This window comes from Diadema antillarum, unplaced genomic scaffold (genome assembly GCF_040938485.1).
Source record: "Diadema antillarum isolate AM-2024a unplaced genomic scaffold, OU_Dant_1.0 seq00001386_RagTag, whole genome shotgun sequence".
NCBI lineage: Eukaryota > Metazoa > Echinodermata > Echinoidea > Diadematoida > Diadematidae > Diadema > Diadema antillarum.
This window is the reverse complement of record NW_027272142.1, coordinates 509,284-533,666: the sequence shown is the minus strand read 5'-3', so window position 1 is coordinate 533,666 and position 24,383 is coordinate 509,284. Positions and strand designations below refer to the sequence as shown.

The following is a 24,383-nucleotide window of genomic DNA, read 5'->3' as shown; positions in this document are numbered from 1 at the left end:
GATTGCAATTTATGCCATTTTGCTTCGGGCTTGAACTTTTTTAAAGAGATTGTAAGAATGGAGAGGGCTTTGTCAGCGGCAAGACAATCATAGCAGTGCTTTGTTTGGTTCTTTGTTCAGACAACCATGGCACTTGAATTATCTAAGCTCATTTTAAGCACACTCTCTCTATACCCACCCTGATACTTGCAGGCCTTTACATGGGTTTGCACATGGATTGTACATCAAGGGAAACATTTGTGACAATGTATTCTAGGATGCCAGCCAATGCAGTCAATGCATGAAATATGTGACAAAATTGTCAACACCGTCAAAATTTGGGCACATCTGAATTTTACGACAACTTTTGTCAGCCCTTCACAGACTTTGCAGAACTATGCACAATGTATGTGCAAACTATTGTAAAAGTGGATGTTTTGGGGTGAATAATTTTCATGCTTCACAGAATCAAGACATGTAGTACTATTTGCATGCAGGAAATGCGCAAAAACTTAAACACTGAAAATTTCCACTTTTACAGTAGCTGTTCCAGTGCGTGCCATAGTGCGATTCAGTGCAAGAATACAGGAACCAGTTGAATTAAGACCCATCATCAAAAAAAGGGGAAAAAAGTAACTGTTGCAGTTATTTCGTGGCAATGAATCCCAATGCATAATCATTACGTAAACATAACATGAAAATGCATGTTTTGAAGATTATGCATTTCATAATTTATTTGTAGACTCGACTTGACTAGAAATGGATTTCATGCCACGAGATAACAATGCACTGGCATGCCATAATGTGGGGCAGTGTGGAAACCAAATGCATGCAAGTATCGGGACCACTGATGCATTGTGACCAGCTTTTGTCATTGCGTATATGTGTGTGTGTGTGTGTGTGTGTGTGTATGTGTGTGTGTGCACACATACGTGTTTTTACACTGATATACCCTCTACCCGTGTACCCCTTTCTACATTTCAACAGCTAGACCTAAAAGTGATATAATTTATGATCTAATGATTGATTAGAGTAGATTGTTTGCTCTCTCAAGAATTCTGTGTGATGTATTTCTCGTTGTACACAGTAGACATAGCTAGACATGTTATTTTCATGATCATAATGCACCACCTTTCATGTGCCTTTAATCATGACTCACATCTGTTTGTTGAATTACTCATCTGTGTTGCCTTAACATACATGTTTACAACTCCACAAAAACTCGAACTGGAGAGTGTAAATGTCAGAATGGGATTATTGCTTATCCAGTTAGAGTATCTTCTATGCTTTTTATTACTGAAGCCTTTTGTACCATGGTGGACAGTATGAGAAATGTGAGTAGATAGGCAGCACATGATTCATACCTGTAACATGATGAAAAAGGCAAGGAGTGGTCTTTAATTGTTAATATAAACATGGAAATCAAGAAAACAAAGCCAAATAAAAAAATACTGCCTGAAAGTAAAGCATTGAGATGAAAATGCACTCTTCTGTGAGATTAGAAAGTCAATATGGAGAAGTTATCATGATGGCATCACCTAATCAAGAATTGTGTGTCTTCATACTTCAAGGAACACTTAAGGAGATAAAGAATTGATTCAGGGGAATGAAGCAAACGTCTTCTCCCTCTTTGTTCACCCCATATGTGGAATCCTCATGGAAAGAATATGATGCCACCCCACTCAAGAGACATGTATGCTGTTAAATTTGCATGGTCTCAAATTTCTTCTCTGTCACGGCTCCCCCCCATCCCGACCCTGTGTCCGTGAAATAAACCTAAAAATCCAGTCGACAAAATATTGATCGCTGGCCGCACCATCTCCACCCGCTCAGGGGAACGTTTGTTCCCCCCACATCTCTAGGGACGCTGTCTTCATGTAGAATCGTGATAATGTTGGAGGCTTGCATGCACACTGCCGGAGTGTCATGTCCTACCCTGTATTTACCCAGAGCATTACTGGTTACTAAACTCTGCTCCAGGTCTTCTACTTCATTTGTTTGTTTGCTCGTTTGTTTGTTTACTTGTTTGTTTTTCAGGCACTTGATTCTATGATTGATAGTTTACCTTGAAAAATGACGATAGAGGCACAATCCATTTGTAGCTGTTGTTTAAATTTCACATTTCATGCTGTTTACAGTGCAGAAGATAACATCTTGTGTGTTCTGCATTCTTTTTTATTATCAATGTCTGTTTCGAAGGTTGATTGCCAGCAGTTGTTATTTTTTTTCCTATGCTGTCCTGGTTCTTGCTGAGTTTTGTGCCAGTGAAAAATATTGTATAAGAGAAGAGAAGAGAATTGAAATGAGGGAGGGAAAAGGGATGGGGGGGGGGGGGGGCAGCAAACTGGAACAGAAAGTATCGTAAGAAAATGATCCAAACTTGTCTTTCTTCTCCATCATGGCACATGATCAAAAGTGATAGCAAGTATAGTATACAATTGTATTTGGGTAATTCCATTAAAAAGGGTCCCACTCGTTAAATGCCCCTTCTATTTGCTTCATATTGTCATTGCTTAAAAATTACATATCCTAAATCAATTTTACTTCTGAATACTCTTATTCAGGTAAGTATCTTCCTTTTCAAAGTAAAATATAGAAATTGCTTCTTCGAATTCCCACATGAATTTTGACAAAAAGTGCAAAATCACAACTTTTTGGGCAAAATTGTGTGACATTTTACTGTAACACCAGTTAGACAGATTTACAGCTTGTTTGTGGATTAAACTCTATTTTAAGGGGTCAAACATGATAAAAGACGAGCAAATTTTGAACACTATAAATATAATTCATGCATCAATTGATACACATTTGCGCACGTAAATCCCAAGAAAGACGTTTCACATGTAAGTTTTGGTGTCCCCATAATTGCTTACATGAGAAACCTTAATTTATGAGTGTGGAATCCATATTAAGGACCAGTGTTGAACTGTTTGTTGTTATTTTGGTAGCAATCACATAGTTTAAAAGATTTCAAGAGAAGATTGGGATAAAATAAATGAATTTGAAAAAAAGACCAAATTATAATTTTCACACATGCGGCTTTGGTGTCCCCCTAGATATTACGTCGGGGCACAGTGATAGCTAATTTTTTGTGTCTAATCACAACAATAATTGCTCCTCATTGGCATATTTTACAATGTAGCTGTGGTTCCTTTGTAACAGGTATCAAAAATTGACCACTCTATTAATTTGAAGAAAAAAATGCAAAAATAATATTTGGTGTCCCCCTTACACGAGAAACATTGAAGAATCTTTTTCCTGGCCAAAAATAGGGGTTGTGTCATTTTTTTCAATAGTATAGTTAATTTCTTACTTCAAAATAATCACTTCTATTGAAACAAACATAGAACTAGTTTGAAATATGTGGTAAGATGCCAAAATGGATGGTTCACCGTGTAAGGGGGACACCAATGGTGTCCCATTTACATGGCGAACCAGTTTTTCCCCATACACTGCAATGTGGTATGCTGACTTCCTTCAATTTCAGTTTAGAATGTTAATTTTCAGTCAGTTTTCAAGGGACTTACTCAATATGAATGTTCTTAAAGTTATGTTGAACAAAAATCTGATTTTCTGATTGTATTGGCAAAATAGGCATGTCACAAAGTGGGTCCCCTATTTTATGGAATTACCTATTTATTGAGATACTGATTATCAAGTACAATCAAACCTGTCTATAGCGGCCACCTAAGGGAGACAAAAAAGTGGCCATTATAGACAGGCTGCCGCTGTAGATAGAATCTTGAACATGGCTTTCCATTTTGGGGAGGGGCATTTTTGTAGTGACCATATACAAGAGGTGGCTGCTATAGACAGGTGGTCACTATAGACAGATGGCAGCTATAGACAGGTGGCCACTAAGGCAGATTTGATGCTACGTTGTAATCCTGGCACAGGACTTGGGTAGCTTTCCTCAAGGTCTGTGTGCACAGTCACAAAGGGAAAGTTCTAACCTTGTCCCAACCTTTTCTCTCCAAATGATATAGCATATTGATTATTTAAGGGGCATTCCAGATGATTTTCATGATTTCGCATTATGTAGTACATAAATCAAGAGCTCCATGTATAGATTTGTAGAATTTATTGTGGTCTTTGAGTGGAGAAACCAACACTCTGAAAAATCTTGAACAAATTTCACTGAACAGTGTGGATGACATAGGACCCTTACAATTTCAGAAATGTAGCAGTGTAATTCCATTATAATACCACTTGCGTAACAAGTTCACCTGCAGAATCTATGCATGCCTTCTTCTTTTGTTCTGCTTTCTTGAGCCCCAACTCATGCATTCTTATGGTGACTCTGCCATGTCATCATCCTTGTTCATTGCAATTTGTTATGAATTTTGAATAATTCTTATTCCTCATCCCAATCCCTATAAATTTTGAAACTCTCTACTCATTTTAAGTAATTTATAGTTGTTCAAATGTAAAAGTGTGAAAATCATCCGAGGTCTCCTTTAATTTTCTCTCTCTTCTACAGACGACTCACCTCCCTCCATCACTAAGCATCCTGAGGACTCATCATCCGACGCTCGAGTCCCACTCAAGTTGAAATGTGAGGCCGAAGGAATCCCAGCTCCAGTGTGAGTCCTGTATTTAAAGGGAACCCAAACCCAAAGAGAAATGTGGATTGAGTGAAAGCAGCAAACATTAGTAGAACACATCAGTGAAAGTTTGAGGAAAATCGGACGATCGATGCAAAAGTTAGAAACCTTTAAAAGTTTTGGTGTTTGAACTGCTGGATGAGGAGACTACATGAGTTTATGACATCATGTGTGGACAACAATTACAAAGAAAATGTAAAGTAAATTCAACATACCTGCACTTTTCTAGCTTAATGAAAGAGCACTTGACCAACCACTTTCAGAAAACAGGGGGAATGATATTACCCTCAACGTATGTCAGTAACATGTTTATGGAATGCATAATTTTCATGAAAAATGAATTCTTGTGGAATTGTTCTTTTATTTTCTTTTTCAGGTTCACCTGGAAGTTGAACGGAAGTAATTTTGAAATCTCTGAGAATGAAAGAGCAAGTCTGGAGGGAGGCAACCTGATCATCAATGAGCCTGGGCCGGCAGACAATGGTGTCTACCAATGTTTTGCTACTAACAGACTGGGTACAGCCATATCAAAGAAGGCAAAGGTCGAGGCAGCTTGTAAGTCACTGTATTTGTTTGTATTGTTACCTCCGCCAAGGGAGGAGGTTATGTTTTCATTACCGTTGGTTTGTTTGTTTGTTTGTCTGTGTGCAAAATAACTCAAAAAGTAGTGAACAGATTTTGATGAAACTTACAGGAAAGGTTGAGAATGACACAAGTAACAAATAACAAAATTTTGCTGGTGATCCAAGAATTTTGGTGGAATTTATGAAGGATTTTTGATATATTGACTGGTAGGGTCAATAAACTTTAGAGTTCAAGCTGCGCAATTTAGAGGTTTTCAAATGGGTACTAAAGTGCGTGCTCTAGTTTCTGCTAGGGCGAGGCGCGCCACACAGCTGAGGGTTTATGACGTATCAAAAGCTTCTATATTGGGAAATCAGGGGATTTTTCAGCATGTATACCCATGGGTGGAAATCACTGATCTCTATGGAAGAACCCAAAGAGCCTTTCCCCAATGGTGGAGAGGAGAAAAATCTCTTTGGGAAGAGCAAGATCATCGGTGGAAAGTAGCTGCTTTGCAGAGGTCTGCGCTCTCAGAGTGCTTTTCTAGTTATGTCTTTATTAATTTTCACAGCAGTTGCATAACAGAAATGAATATGATCAGAAATCTTTGTAAGTTAGTGTCATTTTGCTCCATTTGTTTCAATTCAAGATTCAAATTCAAATCCAAATTCTAGTTGAATCTGTAACATTTATTTCAAATGTTGTAACATTTGATTAGGGTCAAGACATTCAATATTTCATATTCCACTTCACATCACAATAACATCAAATTGAAGAATGCTTCTGTCTGGATGTAAATATATAAATGAAGAGTAATTTATTTGTGCCAAGACGTTGAGAGCCCATTTGATAGTAGTATACAAATATATATACAAAAGTTATATGTTCATTGCTTATGAAAAGTTCACTATGTACTGTTGATGCAGCCTTCTCTCCAATAAAACACTTGATCTGTTTAAAATTGGTGAAATAAAGTACTGTAATTTAGAGTAGTACTTTATTTCGTATATTTCCTGAGTTGGATAGAAGAGCAAGATATCTCGCGTCCAACAGTGTATATGCGTGTGGGTAATTGAATGTGTGTACGAATGTATTGTCCTTGTCATATTTCCCCGGTACACGTGGTTCAATGAACAGTGTCCGGGCACTATAGCATTGGTATTCTATATTTTTTTCCCGACCTGTGTATCTCAAAATAACTACATGTATATTGTTATAGAATAGTATATCATTCACTCATTATTTATCTAGCGATCCACGTCCGACAAGCTTTGCTTTTTAGTGGATCACTATTTTCCATGATCGAATTTATTTTCCGCTCGCCCACGTAGTATTTGTACAGTGTTCCTCTTTATTATTGTACATATATGTTGTTCTATAATTTGTCTCGTATATTACATGAATCTTTTGCAAGCGTCTGAACAATATCATTTAATGACATGTATACATTGTACTATGTTTTTGATTTTTGTTGATTGGAAACAAACTATGATTGAATTGAATTGAATTGAATAAGATAAGCCGAACTTGCTATCTCTCTATTCCGTGATTCGTGGGCAAATCTTTACAGACTCCTCTGCATGCCTATTCTGACCAGGATATCTAAATATGGGCCAAATTTGGTGCTGAAATGAAATGGAATGCTGTGTAACTTAAAATATTCTACATTTACCTGATAGGATTTGTAGTCCAGCACCCTTTACCAGTACCATTCACTCACTGAAATATGTATGATGATAATAGGGGACTTTTCAAGCGCACCTGAGCACATTATAGCTATTGCAGTCATTTTTTTAGCCTTCATTTGTAAACTTTGGTTTTCATCTTCATCTTCGTTAAAAATCCAAGGTGTATATTTATCAAACTCGGCATAAATTATTTTCAATGAGAAGAGGATTCAGAGTCTCTAAAACACAAGGTCACCCAAATGTATATGTGGATTGAGTGAGTGCAGTAATACCAGTAGAACGCACCAGTCAAAGTTTGAGAAAGATTGGACAAATCATTCAGAAGGGGAATGGTATACTTACCACATGCAAAGAATAAAAATATGCACACAGAAATGTCTCATTTCACAATATACGGGGTGTGCCACAGTTGGTAAAATAGTAGGCTCATGTTTGCTTGTTTGTTTTTGTTTTTTAATGTCAAAACTTGTTCAACTACTTTAGCTTGTCAGTATGATCATGATGGATGTGGGTGTGTGTGTGAGTGTGTTAGTATATGCAATGTTTCATTTTTTTGGTCTCTTATCTTTTCCCTCACCTCCCCCAGACATGCTGCGGTTCAAGGATTCTTCGCCATCAAAAGTGCAAGCGACGGAAGGACAGCACGTGAAACTGAAATGTGGCGCCGTGTACGGACCGCCCAAAAGCGCACCCGAGGCACTAGTCTATTGGACGGACGACAATCCCAGACCTGCACCTATTCTACCAAGCGCGCGGGTTAACCAGGATTCTGATATGAATTTGGTCTTCGCGAACGTCGAGTTGTCCGACACTCGGGGATATTACTGCACTGTCCAAAACTTCTTCCTTGGAGAGTCCCAGCGATCCCCGAGGGTTGACCTAGAGGTCGTTTCAGGTACTTTTCTGTGAATGTTTTTATAATAGCAAGTTACATTCGACTCTTGTATCAAATTACCCCATTGAGCAATGATTTGTCATGATAGGAGACATAAGCAAGGGAAGAGTGAATATATATGCTGGTGAGAGAAATGAGATCACTTTAGTCATCTGAATGTCGGTCAATTGGCTCCCTGTAGAACAGTGACTGCTGTGGTCAAATGTATTTGGCAACCTGAGAGTTTCATCCTTCCTCTGTGTTTTGCCTGTCACATTTCAAACTTCATTTTTTTTTAAAGGCTGTTTTGTTTCTTTGAAGACTGCTAAAAGTATGCAGCGGAAGTGATGATCTCCTTTAACTCCAAAGTAGACGTCTCTCCCTTTAAACAAATTTGAAGAAAGTTATTCTTGAGTTCTTTTGGATCATGCCCATGAGTTACTATGTGCCATTGACACTAAGCCATTTCTGCCAATGAACTCTCTCGCAAAATTTGCTAGACAGCAAAGCGCATTTAAACTGTCCCATTTCTCTCCCATATTTGTACAATTCTTCATTCATCTATTCAATTTGTTTCATTTTATGTGTAGTAATAAGCTTGGAAATATTCCTTACTGTTCCTGAAAGGAAGTACACCAAGTGAAGGTTTCTTTTTTTCATGTTTTTTTTTTTCATGTTCAGTGCTTTATCATTCTTGTCATTCTCCTTAACAGTTTACTCTTCATTACATATTCATTTTTCTGCTCTGAAGATTACAATTCCAAATTCCTGCATGGTTTTAGATTCTTTTACAGTCTTCTTCAGATTTTCTTCTTTTTCTTGGTATTTCTTGTCATTCTCTATATGTTATGCTAACTTCTGAAACCAGTAGATTTTAGGAATTTTGTGCATTTGATGTGAATCAGGAAGATCTATCATTCTATGTAGTTGAAGCATCATTATGTGACAACCCCACCAATGTGATATCTTCATTTATTTATTTTTGTGCCATCAGCAGCACATTTTAATGTTGCTTTGAATGTCACAAAAAACCTCTTTTGTTGTAAGTATATCTACATCAATGAAAGCAAACTTCATTGGAAATAATACATCAACACATGTTCAGAGTTGATTTACGAGAGCTAGTGTTTTATCGTCATTATCACAGTAATTACAAATTGCAACTGTAAGCCCACAAATCTAACTCACAAAAATTTACATTGATGTTGATTGAAATGATGTTTTTTAAAAAAATTTACCATGAGCACTATTTTTTCAAAAGAAGGTATTGTGTAGATGGAATGTAACTCCAATAATAATGAAAAAGTTTACAGATTTGTTCATCTTGTAATCTTTGCATTTGCACATATTGCCAACCTTAAGCTGTGAATTCAGTCAATCTTTAGCAATGTATGTTTCTCAAATATATTTTGTCGGTATTGTAACCTTCCCCTTATATTAACCCCCCCCCCTCTACCGACACCACCACTACCACCACACAGCTAGTGCATCTAGAGGTTACCATAGCAATAACAGCCTTTCCCATTCAGGATACAACTCTGACAAAATTCTTGCAGACAGAAGGGATGTTTTGTCCATTGTGAAAAGACAAGGTATCAGGCATGGCATGAAGGTCCGGCTTGGATGGACAAAACCATAATAGTCTCTTGCTGCATTTTGTCTCACAATCAGTTTTTTTTTTCTCCTTTTGCTATTCTTATTCTTCTTTTATTTCTTCTTTTTCTTGTCCTTCTCTTCCTCTTCTCTTCATGGCCCGAGTTCTTCAGTTGCAAAAGATGCATGCACATACTAACACCATCATTTGATGTAATCTAATACTGTATACGCCAATATTTTTGCGAATCGCGGTATCAGTGGCATTTTCGCATGTCGTTAAATTCGCGATTGATAGTAGGGTCTACTGCCAAGCCTGAGAAACACGTTCAAACACTTGCCAACGTACTCGTAACGTTTTTCCATTTGCATTGTGACTTCCCAAACATGAAAATAGAAAAGACACAGTAGAAGATTTATAAAACGAAACAATTACGGCATTGACAAATACTCAGTACCTACCAAATGTTGCAAAAAAATAGACGACAAAGTTTCAGAGCTGTGCTAGTGCTAGCGAAAGTTTTACATGCATCCTATATACACGGCCCTGTCGCTGCACACAAGTGTCATGCTAGCCACACCTAGCTGCACATACCGCGTCTGCACGGCCCTGCGCACACGGCGTCTGGTCGGGCTACATGCATCCCTAGGCCTCACCCGTGTACCCAAACACGTCGAGCCGGTGTTCGTTCGCATAGGGTGACGTAGCACGGAGATTGCACATTTTAATGCACGTTTAGCATCGTACTACTACAATCGGTCGCACCGTAGCCTACGTACTAGTAATATAGTATGTGTACGTACTGGCCGATGTAACAGCCGCGTTCTGGTCCGGCCAATGTTGGATGCATTTTGTCATCAATTTGCACATAAGGTATGACGGGGTAATATTTTCGCGTGTCTTTAATTTCACGTTCAGCCCGAAGCTCGCGAAATTCGCGAAAATAAAACCCTTGCGAAAATAACGGCGTATACAGTATATGATATACACAGATACAGTGTATAGAGGTGCAAAGAAGGTTGCACTTCCTTGCTTTTAGTGGCTATTCTGCAAAAGAAAAATTGGAATAATTTATGTAAGATTTATGTAGTAATCGAAATACTTGGGAATATCTCACAGAGTTAAGTTAACATCCAAGAAATGAAAGAAGGTCTTCTCCTTTACCTTCAATATCCATCAGATGCGTTTGATATCTCTGGCTATATTGTGGCTCCAAGGGTGCTAGACTTAGTATGCACATACATTATTTTCTGCAATTTGACATATTGTATATGTAATATATATACAGTATGTACAATGTACAATCGTCACTGGGGGTGACAAGACCTTACATCTGAACTTTTGGTGAAAATGACTTTATTGGATTAATGGTCAAATAATGGGTTAAGTGATGTTCTGGCCAAATCCCAACTGTCTTACTCCAAAAATGAAGCCACCACAGCATGTCAAAGGAAAGGCTATCCCATTCGCTTTTGTGCTTTGGCCGCCATGTTTTTTGGCTCTCCTGAACATTTGACATTTTGTAGATACAAGGTCTTGTCGCCCCAGCAACGATATATACATAAAGAAGAAAAAAGAAGAGTATGGAATACGCCTACAAATAGCGTATTCAATATTCCTTCTTCTTCTTATGATAACATTCGAAGTCCAACAGGTGGAAAGTTCCAAGATATATATATATATATATATATATTGCAATATATCACATCGCATCCGTATTTTATTGGGAGTTTCATGACAAGACATCAGGCATCATCGTATCTACTACAAAATGTCAAATGTTCAGGAGAGCCAAAAAACATGGCGGCCAAAGCACTATAGCGAATGGGATAGCCTTTCCTTTGACATGCTGTGGTAGCTTCATTTTTGGGGTAAGACAGTTGGGATTTGGACAGGGATTCACTTATCCAATTATTTGACCATTAATCAAAAAAAGTAATTTTCATTAAAATTTCAGATACAAGGTCCTGTCATATATATATATATTTATCTATTATTCATCACACTTTCAACAGCTGTTTCAAAATGAAAAGTCACAACTAAACTTAGTTGGGAGAGAAGCAATACAGGTAAATGATTGGTGGCCCCGTCTTCCCACACCAGACAGTTGTCTGTAGGAGAACTTATTGTGAGTTCAGATGGAACGTGCTAGCAGCTCATATATGGTAATATTGGTCTAATCGTTGCATGGTGAATGAATTATAGAATTAACTCACTACCAACAGGTAACACTTAGATGGCATGCCTTTAGCTGTGAAGTCACATACACAAATCTATTTCCTCTTCCCTAATAATTTGTCATATCTATCCCTCTTTAAATTTCTCCTATCTCCTTACACCTTTCTACTCTCATTGCCTTCACATTGTTCAGTCTTAGATAATTTATAAAACGTACCTTAGGTGCAAATTTTGATTACTTTAAGTAATCAGCCTCAGAATCCCTCTGCCAGCCTAAACTCCCAGCTTAGAACCTTTTTTCTGAAAAGGCAGATAGTAAACTACAATTGTTGCTATGGCAACAGGTATACCTTCACCGTATGGCATTAGTTCCTGATAGACTTACAGTACATGTTGCCTTTGTCATGTAAGACGACAGTTTCTTGTGATTGGCAAATAATCATTATCTTCAAGTAATCACCAGTTTACAATGACAATTCTTTAAGCCTCTTAGTAGGATGGAAACCATTGCTGTGTAATAGTGCATGTACGAAATTGTTGACACCAAGTTTGATTATAAAGCTAAGTGTATACATTTAGTCATCTCCAGGGTATGGAGAAAATTGTGTAGTTTCAGCAACAAATTGTGAAATATTACCATTTTACCCTGACCTGTGATAATTGACCTCTGACCCTAAGCTTCCAGAGAGAATTATTGTCAGGCAATACATGTATGAGTACTAAGTGTCATGGAGATACCTTGAGCCAATTTGAGATATGGAGGAAAACTAGTGAAATTTTTACATTTTAACTTGACATTTGGCCATTGATCGTCTACCCCAAATTTTCCCTAGAGAATATTTATCTGGTAATACATGTATACACTAAGTTTCATGAAAATACATTGAGGCATTGCAGAGATATGAGGGGAAGTAGTGAAATGTTAGCATTTGACCTTGACATTTCACCTTTGACCTGTAGCACGTGTGCCCACATTTGGTAGGCATAACATCATCCACTCGTATGAAGAGGCACCCTTCCAGATCTCGACTATCAACCATGCGATCGCAATGAAAATTGATACATACATTGCTCTGAAGTACTGTATATGCCATATATATCGCGAGTCTAAATTTTCGCGAATCAGGAATTCCTGACAACTTCGCGAGTAGTTAAATTCGCGATCGTGGAGTCCTGTACTGAACGGAGAAGTGTACACGCATACGTCACATGCACATTGGGATCAAAGTCAATATTTTCGTGTGTCTTTAATTTTGCAAAGAGCACCTGACTTGTGAAATTCGTGAAAATAAAAACCTCGCAAAATATTTGGCGTATACAGTAATCTACAAAGTAGCCAAGACCCAATCTTTTTGAATACTCTTGTTCAGAAGGCTTATTTGCATCGTGTTGCTGTTGCCGTGGTGATGTCAGTCTGAGAAACACTAATCCAACCAGTGCATCCTGTTTAATAGAAAGTTACGGACAGACAATTCTGGTAGAAATATGTTTAATTGGTATGACCTGTGATGCATGGTGACTGTGGCTGGGTACGAGCATCTCAGCAGCCTGCTGAGACCACCTGGTTTCAAAACAACTTTGTTGCTTTAAAGGAACAATTTGTTGGGTTTTTTTTTTTCATGCAAGAAAATTATTGTACTAAGCAGTGATCAGACACAGATTAAATTATGGTGATCAAAATGGGAAAAACAACATAAACTAAGCATGACTTATACCTAAATGTCTAGATTTTGAGAGAAACAGGAACTTGTATCTTGTAAAAACTTGTCGCCAACTACTGTAAAACAAATGTTCGCGTGCATTTGAATTTTGTGAGAGCTAAGATTCGCGAAATTAAAATGGACGCAAAAGTTCTTGTCTACACTACACACAATGAATGTTAGAGGCAACTTTCATAGAGCGAAAATTTCATGCCGCGAAAAAGGCCGTCGGCTCCAATTCGTGAAAATTTCATGCCGCGTAAATATCATATTTTACAATATAGGATTATTTATGAATTCAGCAATTGAAAGGATTTCAAAACTTTTGTAGCTGATAATGCAATAAAAAAAAGTGAAGAAAAAAGAGCTTAACTAGAATGGGATTTATTTTTCTTTGCCTGATGAAATACTGACAATGAATTCCAAGAATTAAAAGAAGAAAAATCAAACAACCTCAGGAGTGTGGATTCTTGATGCAATGAATGTTAGAGGCAACTTTCATAGAGCGAAAATTCATGCAGCGAAAAAGGCCGTCGGCTCCAATTCGCGAAAATTTCATGCCGCGAAAATATCATATTTTACAGTATAGGATCGTTTATGAATTTAGCAATTGAAAGGATTTCAAAACTTGTGTAGCTGATAATGCAATGGGAAAAAAATGAAGAAAAAGAGCTTAACCAGAGTGGGATTTATTTTTTTTTGCCTGATGAAATATTGACAATGAATTCTATGAATTACAAGAAGAAAAATCAAACAACCTCAGGAGTGTGGATTCTTGACTTCAGTGAATTATTAAAGGGATCGTATAGTTTTGGTTGAGACCTAATTTCAGGTTTCTAACATTTTTGGTGAGATAATGAGAAACCTCTTGTGAAATATGAAAGAGCGGATAATTCCACGAGGAATTCAACCTTTATTTGATGAAAATTGGTTTTGAAATGGCTGAGATATCCAAAACAGAGCGATTCTAGTAAAGTGTGGGACCCACACTTTATTACGATCTCTTTGTTTTACTTTGTTTTTGGATGTTTCAGTCATTCTAAATCCGATTTTCATCAAATAAACTTTGAATTCCTCCTAAAATGGTATGCACTGTACTATTTTGTAAGTGTTTTCTTGGTATCTTGCAAAAAGTTAAAAGCCCAATTCTCATCTCCACCAATACTGTACCATCCCTTTAATGTGCCATATTTTTGTCTATCTGTATCTCTTGCAGCTGGAGAAAATGGTCCTAGTCCTATGAGGCCCGTCCTCCAAGATAGTCCTGGTCCTTCTGTCACTGCCATGAGAACGGGGAAAGTGACTCTGAAGTGTCTTGCCTCAGGATAGTAAGTCTTGCCTCAGGATAGTAAGTCTTGCCTCAGGATAATAAGTTTTGCCTCAGGATAATAAGTTTTGCCTCAGGATAGTAAGTTTTGCCTCAGGATAGTAAGTCGTGCCTCAGGATAGTAAGTCGTGCCTCAGGATAGTAAGTCTTGCCTTAGGATAGTAAGTCTTGCCCCAGGATAGTAAGCCTTGTGTCAGTCCTCTTGTCTCCAAGCCTTTAGTTCTTTTCCAAAGCTTTGAAGTTTTACTCCAAGCCTGTAGGTTCTCTCATTCATTTTCCTGCATTTTTTGAAGAAGTTCTCTGAAAGCACTCACCTTGTCTCAAAGCTCCAAGTATTTTCCAAGCCTATAGCTTTTGTTTGTCATTTTCCTCTGAGTTTAGATACCCACAATTCAGCCCAGTTTATTTTCGAAGAGTTTTTTTTCAGTAGTGCTCATCGTGTGTACTTACTTTCCAGACGTTCATGTACTGTATATGCCTAGTATTTCGTGCAGTTTTTATTTTTATGAACTTCTAGAGCTGGGTGCAATTCACAAATTTAAAAACACATGAAAATATTACCTTATTACCTGTGATCCTGGCGAGAATGTGACATGCATTTCTCAATTCAGTAGTGTACCCCATGATCGCAAATTTAACCATTCACACAATTGTCTGTCTTGAAATTGGAAGTCTTGATTGGAAAAAAAAAATGAAATAATAGACTCACTGCTTATACAGCCTATACAGTAGTTTACCATTTTTATTCTTGTTGGGGTTAGCAATGTATTGGAAAGCACATTGAGTGTCTCGATGAAGAATTAGTATCAGTGATGAATCTGTAATGGGCAGTGTTTTTGTGGCGTTTTCCATTTAGCCCCACCCCAGCCATCACATGGAAGCGAAATGATGAACAGCTACTGGCCGACGGTGAACGCATCATGTATGAAGGTGGCGGGCAGGAGCTGATCATCGACAAAGTCGTGTTCGAAGATGCTGGGAGGTACACTTGTGAGGCAACAAACTCTGAAGGAACAACTGAGAGTGAAACTCAAGTCTCAGTTGATTGTGAGTATACTTCCTCATCATCTCCTAGAGGAAATCCACCTCCAAAAAAAAAAAAAAAAAAATCAATCAACTCCAAAAAGAGAGAGAGAGAAAAAAATTCTCTACGAAACATGCCAAAAATGACAAAAATCAGATAAGAACTAAGGAAGATATGACATTGTAAAATTTAAAATTTTTTCGGAAAACATGTCTTGACCCATCTTTTTTTTTTTTGGGGGGGGGGGATTTTATGTGTACCACATTTCTATGGTTTGATTATGATGTAATTATCAATATGATTTGGACAGTTTCTTGAGAATCAAAGCTCATTATATATTTGTTTTTTGTTTGCCTTTGCCTTTGCCTTTGCCAGTTGTTACAATTTTTTCTACACATGTATCTCTTGTCTAACCACAGCGGTTCCCTACTACCCCAGCCCACCGGCTGATGAAACCAAAGGCCCGGGCGAGACTGTGCTAATTGAGTGCAGGGCCCACGGAGTTCCAGCACCTACGGTCACTGTGCTGGTCAATGGACAACCTTGGGAGGAATTTGAAGGTAAGCTGCTTTGCTGGTGTCCATCCTGCAGGTGGGACATTCTGGCGTTGAGGACACCTGCTTTCTGGTCATTGCCTGCTGACCTCTAGAACACTGACAGTTATCTCTAAAACAGTTACTACTTCCATTCTGCAGATCCTAGAAATAAGTCATATTGGCATTTTGATCACTTTGTATACCTATACCAGGGGAAAAAATGAATGAATAAGTAATAATGATAATGATAATGATAATAATGATGATGACGATGGTGACTTTGGTGACTGTGGTGATGAAAATGATGATGATGATGGTGATGGTGGTGTTCGTGGTGATGGTGATGGTGATGGTGGTGATGGTGATGATGGTGATGATGATAGTGATGATGGTGGTGATGATGATGATGATGATGGTTATGACGATGGTGATGATGATGATGATGATTTTAAAAATAATGATAATAATTTCTTCATTCTTGTTTTCTTCTCCCTTCTTACATTATTTCTTTCTTTCATACTTTGCTGTGGGTATTCATCTTGCTGTCTGTTTCTCTCACAGCGAACTCCGCCCTGGAAAACAGATGGACAGTAGTGACAGGTGGACAAAGAGAGGCCTCTGTTAGCATCACGGACCTGAAGACTACGGATAGCAATGTAATCCAGTGCCTGGCTTCTAACGTGTACAGCGAGGAACTGGCCAGCGTGGTGCTGAACATTATTTGTAAGTCCCATGGGATCTGAACAGTCTACTATATCCAAACTTTGTGTGCTGAGATGTTTGCCATCACTGGCAGTGGTTTTCCACTATTCATCGTTCTCATGTAGTGTTTCCCTATGTTGTCATTGTAAACTTCTTGATTGTGTATTAAAACAGTCAAAACATATGAAAATGACTTGCGAGGCTAGTATTTCAATGGTCTTTACACATAAAGTGCCACCAATTGGAATTATATTGCAAAATAGACGTCCCATCTGTTTCTTCCGTATACATGTAAATTCAGATTGTGTGAAGATATAACTAATTGTCTCATCTGAAAGACTGTTTCCTCTTCAGTTGCTCGTGGTCTCAGCTAACTGCCTATGAGATACAAAAACTTTAGCAGAAAGAATAGTGACCAGCAAGAATACCTATGAAGGGGCTCAGCTCTCTGAGTTTAACTATACACACTAAAGATATATATTGATACGTAGATAGATAGATGGATAGATAGATGAATACAGTCTGACCTCTCCTATCCAAACATGTTGGGACCGGCACTCATCGGGATAAGGGATTTGGCCAGACATGGGAAACTTGGTGTTTGATATACATTGTATACATGCAGCTGCCTACCCAATGGTAGCTACTCATGTACACTGTACTTCCCTGACTCTACATGTACATGTAACCTATAGAAGGTTGCGTACACTAAAACTCTTTCTTTGATATCACCGCAAAATTATAGGTGTTTGTTTGTTTTTATCAAAATGCAATCAATTTGTTGGGAATAATATATAATTTATGTGAGTTTTTGAAGGACATTGTCTGAGTTTGGAATCCCTCCTTTTTCCCATAGTTATTAGATTGAAAAAAAAAAAAATCAAGATCGCATCCGGATAATAGAGAGATCTGGATAAAGGGAGGCTGGATAGGAGAGGTTAGACTGTGGATAGATAGATAGATAGACAGACAGATAGATAGAAAGATAGATAGATAGATAAATACATAGATAGATAGATAGATAGAAAGATAGATAGATAGATAGATAGATAGATAGATAGATAGGTAGTTAAAGATTATAAACATAGATTTACACAGATGCATACACCACACACCCACACACATTATACTTGTATACAAATAGAGCAAGGAATGATGCATTGATCGGCTAAGATGAGTTGGCTTTCCACTGAAATCGTTTCATTTTGCCCCACAATTTGTGCATCTTCCTAACAGCCATCCCGGCAAGGATCAATACGTTCAATCCAGAGAGCGGTAAACTCACCGCCATGGAAGGCGGTCAGGCATCCTTTCTTTGCGATGCTGAAGGGAGACCCACCCCTCAACTGTCTTGGATATTTAAGGGCACAACTGTGAGTAATCTATTCATAGAGAGGGTCTTGCTTTTCATTATACCCCCACCCGCACATAGTGTGTATGGGGGTATATAGGAATCTATCTGTTTCAGTCTACATTTGCACAATTGTGTGTGTTCTTAACCTGTTGAGGACTGATTAATTTTGCTACAACATGCATTTCCCACAGACCCCTGCCCAAGTATACTCTGGACTCGTCCTCAACGGGTTAAAGTAACTATGTAAATGCAAATGCATGTTGACTTGTGTTTATTCGTGATACCCTCAACATCACTCATGCAACCAACTGAATATCTAAATGTATGCCATTTGTTGTCCCTGCCGAATGAGTTCGAGCAGGGGACTATGAAACGGGCTCCGTACGTGTGTGTGTCCGTGTGTGTGTCCGTCTGTCCGTGTGTCCGTGCTAACGAGAGTATGCTTGTGTGGCTAGGAGAACAATAGTGCACAATAGATGGCCTTTATTCCGTCAGGCTTGTGTGTCTAAAATTTTTGCTTGTGTGTCTATTTTAACAAAAGGGAGAACAAAGGGGTAGACACACAAGTATATCACCGTAAGGTCGTCCGTGTGTGCGTCCGTGTGTGATCAAAATGTTCAATTTGCTACTTCTCTGTCATTTATGAGCTGATTTTGATTCTGTTTGCTTTATATGAGAGCACTACATGGGAGCTTTGAAACTTCTACACAGAATTTCAGTTGTGACCTTTGACCTTGACCTTTGACCTATATTGTACATTTTGCTACAAAATGCTACTCCTTCGCCATTTCTAACCCAATTTCGATTCTGTTTGCTTTATGTGATGGCACTAGGTGAGGGCTTCAAAACTTTTACACAGAATTTTGACCTTTGACTTCTTTGACCTTTGACCTTGATTTTTTGACCGGTATTGTACATTTTGCTACAAAATGCTACTCCTTCGCCATTTCTAACCCGATTTCGATTCCGTTTGATTTTTATGTGATGGCACTAGGTGAGGGCTTCAAAATTTCTACACAGAATTTTGACCTTTGACCTTGATTTTTGACCTATATTGTACATTTTGCTACAAAATGCTACTCCTTCGCCATTTTTAACCCGATTTCGATTCCGTTTGCTTTATGTGATGGCACTAGGTGAGGGCTTCAAAACTTCTACACAGAATTTTGACCTTTGACTTCTTTGACCTTTGACCTTGATTTTTGACCTATATTGTACATTTTGCTACAAAATGCTACTCCTTCGCCATTTCTAACCCGATTTCGATTCCGTTTGCTTTATGTGATGGCACTAGGTGAGGGCTTCAAAACTTCTACACAGAATTTTGACCTTTGACTTCTTTGACCTTTGACTGTGATTTTTGACCTATATTGTACATTCGCTACAAAATGCTAATCCTTTGCCATTTCTAACCCGATTTCGATTCCGTTTGCTTTATGTGATGGCACTAGGTGAGGGCTTCAAAACTTCTACACAGAATTTTGACCTTTGACTTCTTTGACCTTTGACCTTGATTTTTGACCTGTATTGTACATTTTGCTACAAAATGCCACTTCCGGCGGGGACATATTTTACGCACAGCGTAATTTCTACTTTTCCTTGTTTTATAATATTTTCTACTAAAGTTATGTCTGTAGTGTGACCGCATGTACAAACATCTCAAAGTTATCGGGAGGGAAACTACGCAGTTTCGCATAGTGTGACTGTACTTACACTGGTCACTTAAAATAAGTGTGTTCAGCTTCCCTGATTGTTGTTCAGGCTTTTCGACAGTGGGGTATGGTCATGTTTTGATGTTTTGACGGGTATATTTGATAGATGGATGTAGCATCACTGGGATGACAAGACCTTGCATCTCGAATTTTGATAAAAATCAATTTTTTTTTCTATTAATTGTCAGATAATCAGTTAGAGGATGTCTTCTCTAAATCTTTGCTGTTTCATCCCAAAGGTGAAGCAACCACTGCATGTCAGAGAAAAGGCAATCCAACTTGTTAAACTGCTTTGGCTGCCATGTTTTTTTGTTTGTTTCTCTCCTGAACATTTGAAATTTTTAAGATATGAGGTTTTGTTGCCCCAAATAGCTACATAGCTATCCCAGTATGGTTTTCCTAGAGCTGCTGCAAGGAATGAATTCATTCAAGGCTCATAACCTGTGTGACCTTGCATCACAAAACTATCAAAAAAGTCACCCAACCTGGATTCTTGATTAAGAGCAGATTCAGAAAGAGATTGTAAAAAACTACAGAAAACACAATTTCCCATTCATTTTATAAACCCAAACTTTAGAATTGATATAAAGAAGAATTGTTCTTTCAAAAAATATCTTAAATTAAGATTAATTAGATTGACATATTTTACCTATTTTGAGTCCTCACATAAAATTGAGGCATGCAACTTGATGTTGGTTTTGTGATGCACAGTCACATAAACAGTACATGTATAGAATTTAGTGTGTTGTTAGGAACTGGAAGATAGATAGACACACTCACACAATGTTCCTGTTTTTTATTGCCAATAGTTGGCCGAGGATGCAAAGCACTCCATCGATAATGATGCAGGCACTTTGATTGTGAACAATCTGGAGGAGAGCGACTCCGGCCGCTACGAATGTGTCGTCACAAACAGTATCGACGGAGAGCAACATAGGGACAGTTTAGGTGCAACAGTCACAGTCTTAGGTAAGTTGTGTGCAACTGATGATTACTTACAGATGGTGAAAGGGATCAAATTTAAGAGAATTTCTTGCTCTTATAGGACACTAATTATGAAAATTGAAAATTATGATTAAATTATACCACAACTTGACAGAGGTGAGATTTTTGGTTCTTGATGTTTAAGTTTGTGTAGGAAATACTCTCTTCTCCATCTTTTTCATGTTATCCCTGTGTCTGTGTTGCGATGATTTTCTCTCTGTCTGTAATTCAGGCTGTCTTTGTATCGACCAAAGACATTTACTATGCCAACGGCTCTTTACATGACTTGTATTTTTTGTTTTTATCATCTGTTCATGACAAACTTCAGCCAAGACAGTTATCGAAACGGCTCCAGCGGATCATACAGTGCGAGAAGGAGGAACAGCGACATTCCAGTGTGAGATCTCCAAGGACCCAGATTTGACGACGCAACCAGTCATCTACTGGAAGAAGGGAGATCAGCGCCTTGAGGCCCAAGATGTAAGATCTTTTCCACTCTTCCTTCTCATCTTGATATGATATTCAGCGAATTCAAAACAAACCAGTTTTACAGACTTCATAACTCATATGACACCATGCTTCTCAGTAATCCAAGGTGCAAGATGAAAATTACCTCAGGAGACTGTGCTTTTGTTAGTGCTGCACCCAGACTCTGGAATAACCTCCCTCCCTCAATCAGACATACATCATCAATCGACAGTTTCAAGAATCCCTTTAAAACACATCTATTCTGGAAAGTTTCCCATAGTCACTGTTCAGTACATCTCTGCATGGTTCCCAGACATCCTTTATGAATTATGATTATGCTATTCTTAGTCCTTTGATTTCACTGTATTGTGTGACCTTCAGTTAACAATTATATTGTGGTACTTTCTTATTAATCTGTTTGTTTGCTTGTTTTTTCTTTTGATTATATCATATTATTATGTGCAGTTGACTCTACAAAGTTTGTATATGCTCCATAGAAATTTTGCAATATAAATTCACAGTTCTTATTATTATTATCTCTCATAGAAACAGACAGGGCTCTTATCTCTAATGTATTATCCGTCAGTTTGAGGCAAGTTTGCCTTCTGAGTTATTACAAGCATTTCAAAGCCTGAGGATGGAATATTTTATGTATTCCCTACAGCAAATGCCTGTATGTATTGTAATGTATGGGTTTAAGAATGCATTCCTTCTACTTGACTTGCCCATGGTAGTTCCCCCCCCCCCCCCACCACCACATTATGCAATACACCTCCTTAGCCTCATATTTGAGCTTTGTTTATGCTAGATTGCATTTGTGTACACATCATAGATTATCTACTACTTACTTTAAGCATCAGAACAGAATGAAATATTTGTTCTATCTTGCATCACCCCCCCCCCCCCCCCCCCCCCCCAGGATGGAAGTCTGGTTCTGAATAACATTCAGGTATCTAGTTCTGGAGACTACACATGTGTGGTGGAAACGACAGTGGAAGAAGGGAACGTGCAAATGGTGAACAGCACTGCTACTCTGACTGTACAGGGTAAGAGGACAAGTTTGCCGTCTTTTAAAAACCTGGTAGAAAATGGTGATTCATGAGTGGTTCAATTCATTCACTGCCCACCAGGATACATACAAAAGCCAAAATGACGACTGTCAGCGAATGCTCGTATCGAAGTATACGCTCATTTTTAACAATTGACTCCAGTTGAGAATTTGTGACTGTTTGTGTACTTGGGTAGAGACTACTGATAAAGCTATACACAATTGGTTACAGGGTTTCTCAAATATGACATCCAGACAGGAACAGCCTTGCCACTCCATGAATCCCAATGCTACAGGGTGTTAAAATAAGATCATGGTAGGTGGTGTGGTCCAGTGGTTTGCACATGGCGAGTTGTTTAAAAGGTCCAGGGTTCCAGCAATAATATGGTATCAATTCTTGTTGAATAAAATGCTTTCTTTCACAGTACTCCTCTCTATCCAGCCAAATAAGTTGATTGAAGATGGAAGATAAGACATCTTGTTTTGATGTTCTGATCATCTGCCACAAAGTTAGCAGCCACTCTAGAATGCCTATCAAAGTGGAGAGTGAGTTTATGTACGTGAGGATTTGTAATTAACCAGTAATGACTGTGCTGCTTAACCCGTTCAGTACTAGTCCCAACTATGCTCGGGCAAGTGTCTATAGGAAATGCATGTTTTAGCAAATTCAGTCTGTCCTCAATGGGTTAAAATCTCCATTTTCAATAATGTTCTTTATGAAACAGGGCCCAGATTTGTTGCCTTGTGATATCTGACTTCATGGTTCACTGCATTTTGGGAGTTCGCTCGCCCTACCCCGCATTACTGCATATTTAATTGCTGAATAGAAGCAGTTCGGGTAAGAGTTGAAAAAGATGCAGTGCAGGTGACAAAAATTTGTGGTTATGTGAGATAATTCGTGGTGTCCAGGAGAATCATAGTCTTTTTTCTTTTCTTCTTTCAGGACGTCCATCACCTCCCACTGACCTGGACTTGAGGAGTCCACGAGAGAATTCACTGCTTCTCGTTCTACACTTTACAAAAGGCAGCGATAACAACTCGCCTATTACAAACTTCATCATTGAATACGACACGATATGGCCAGATCATCACTGGGTGCACCTGACGGTGAGTGGACGTGATTTGTTCTTGCTGCAGTTTAAAGGCAAAATAAGCCCAGATAAAACAGTACTTTTCTCTGAGTGAAATGCAGAAGTAGAAACAAAGAAATATTTGTGAATATAGGTGAAAATCACTCACAAATTCAATTCATATAATTATTTTCCATCACTAACAAAAGCATATTCATATGTACCAAAAAATATTGTATTTCTTAATATTATCATGTACAATAGACAAAATTTATAAGTATGCACTTCATAAAGAAGGAAAAAACAGAAACATTCTAAGTATATATATGGAAATGGTGAAAATTGGGAGGAATTTGAAAGACTCAATGCTTTCCTGAAATGAATGAAATTAATAAAATAAATTTCTTGGAATTAATTATACATCAATAACTGAATGCAATGGCTGAAATTTTGATAATTTGGATGTAAAATAAAAATGTTATGGAATCGTGTGGGTTTCATACATACTTTACAAACAGTGATATTTGGTATAAACATGCAAATTCGATTATTTGATGATGTCATTACCTGATATCAGGAAGTGTTTGCACCTCTGTCTACATCTTTTATTCATATACTCAAAGTATTCATTTCCTCATGGTACAGTGATTCCTTACATCCTTGAAAGTCTTGAATTGATGGCATGTAGGCTTTTATCAAAGAACCCAAAGAAACAAAGCAGACATGCAGAAGAACGTGCGAAAAATAAAACAGAAAAACACACATTTCATTATGACTAGCCACAACATTGGAGATTTCACTGGTCCACATACTTTTTTGAATAAGGCACTGCCTTTCTATTGTAACACAGCACTTCATGTAATTTGTGCTGCATGCTCATGCTGTATGAATCAACTGTATCGTTGTAATGAATATGTTTGTGTAAAGTTTGTCTTTTGTTTTGTTCTATGTATTTGCATGAGAAAAGGGAACAAAAC

At 38.0% G+C, this 24,383-nt stretch overlaps 1 protein-coding gene across 1 annotated transcript in view; it reads left to right on the top strand.

Moving 5' to 3' along the window:
• Positions 1 to 3,575: 3,575 nt before the first annotated feature.
• The window catches only part of LOC139708907 (neuronal cell adhesion molecule-like), a 67,562-nt gene continuing 46,754 nt past the window's right edge, over positions 3,576 to 24,383 (top strand). Inside the window, exons 1-13 of the mRNA XM_071620872.1 lie at positions 3,576 to 3,585; positions 4,460 to 4,562; positions 4,960 to 5,138; positions 7,422 to 7,730; positions 14,398 to 14,509; positions 15,365 to 15,555; positions 15,952 to 16,092; positions 16,630 to 16,791; positions 18,007 to 18,143; positions 20,646 to 20,805; positions 21,149 to 21,300; positions 22,208 to 22,334; positions 23,280 to 23,443. Of these exons, the coding sequence (XP_071476973.1) occupies positions 3,576 to 3,585; positions 4,460 to 4,562; positions 4,960 to 5,138; positions 7,422 to 7,730; positions 14,398 to 14,509; positions 15,365 to 15,555; positions 15,952 to 16,092; positions 16,630 to 16,791; positions 18,007 to 18,143; positions 20,646 to 20,805; positions 21,149 to 21,300; positions 22,208 to 22,334; positions 23,280 to 23,443 (1,947 nt within the window). The remainder of the gene's footprint in view (positions 3,586 to 4,459; positions 4,563 to 4,959; positions 5,139 to 7,421; positions 7,731 to 14,397; positions 14,510 to 15,364; positions 15,556 to 15,951; positions 16,093 to 16,629; positions 16,792 to 18,006; positions 18,144 to 20,645; positions 20,806 to 21,148; positions 21,301 to 22,207; positions 22,335 to 23,279; positions 23,444 to 24,383) is intronic.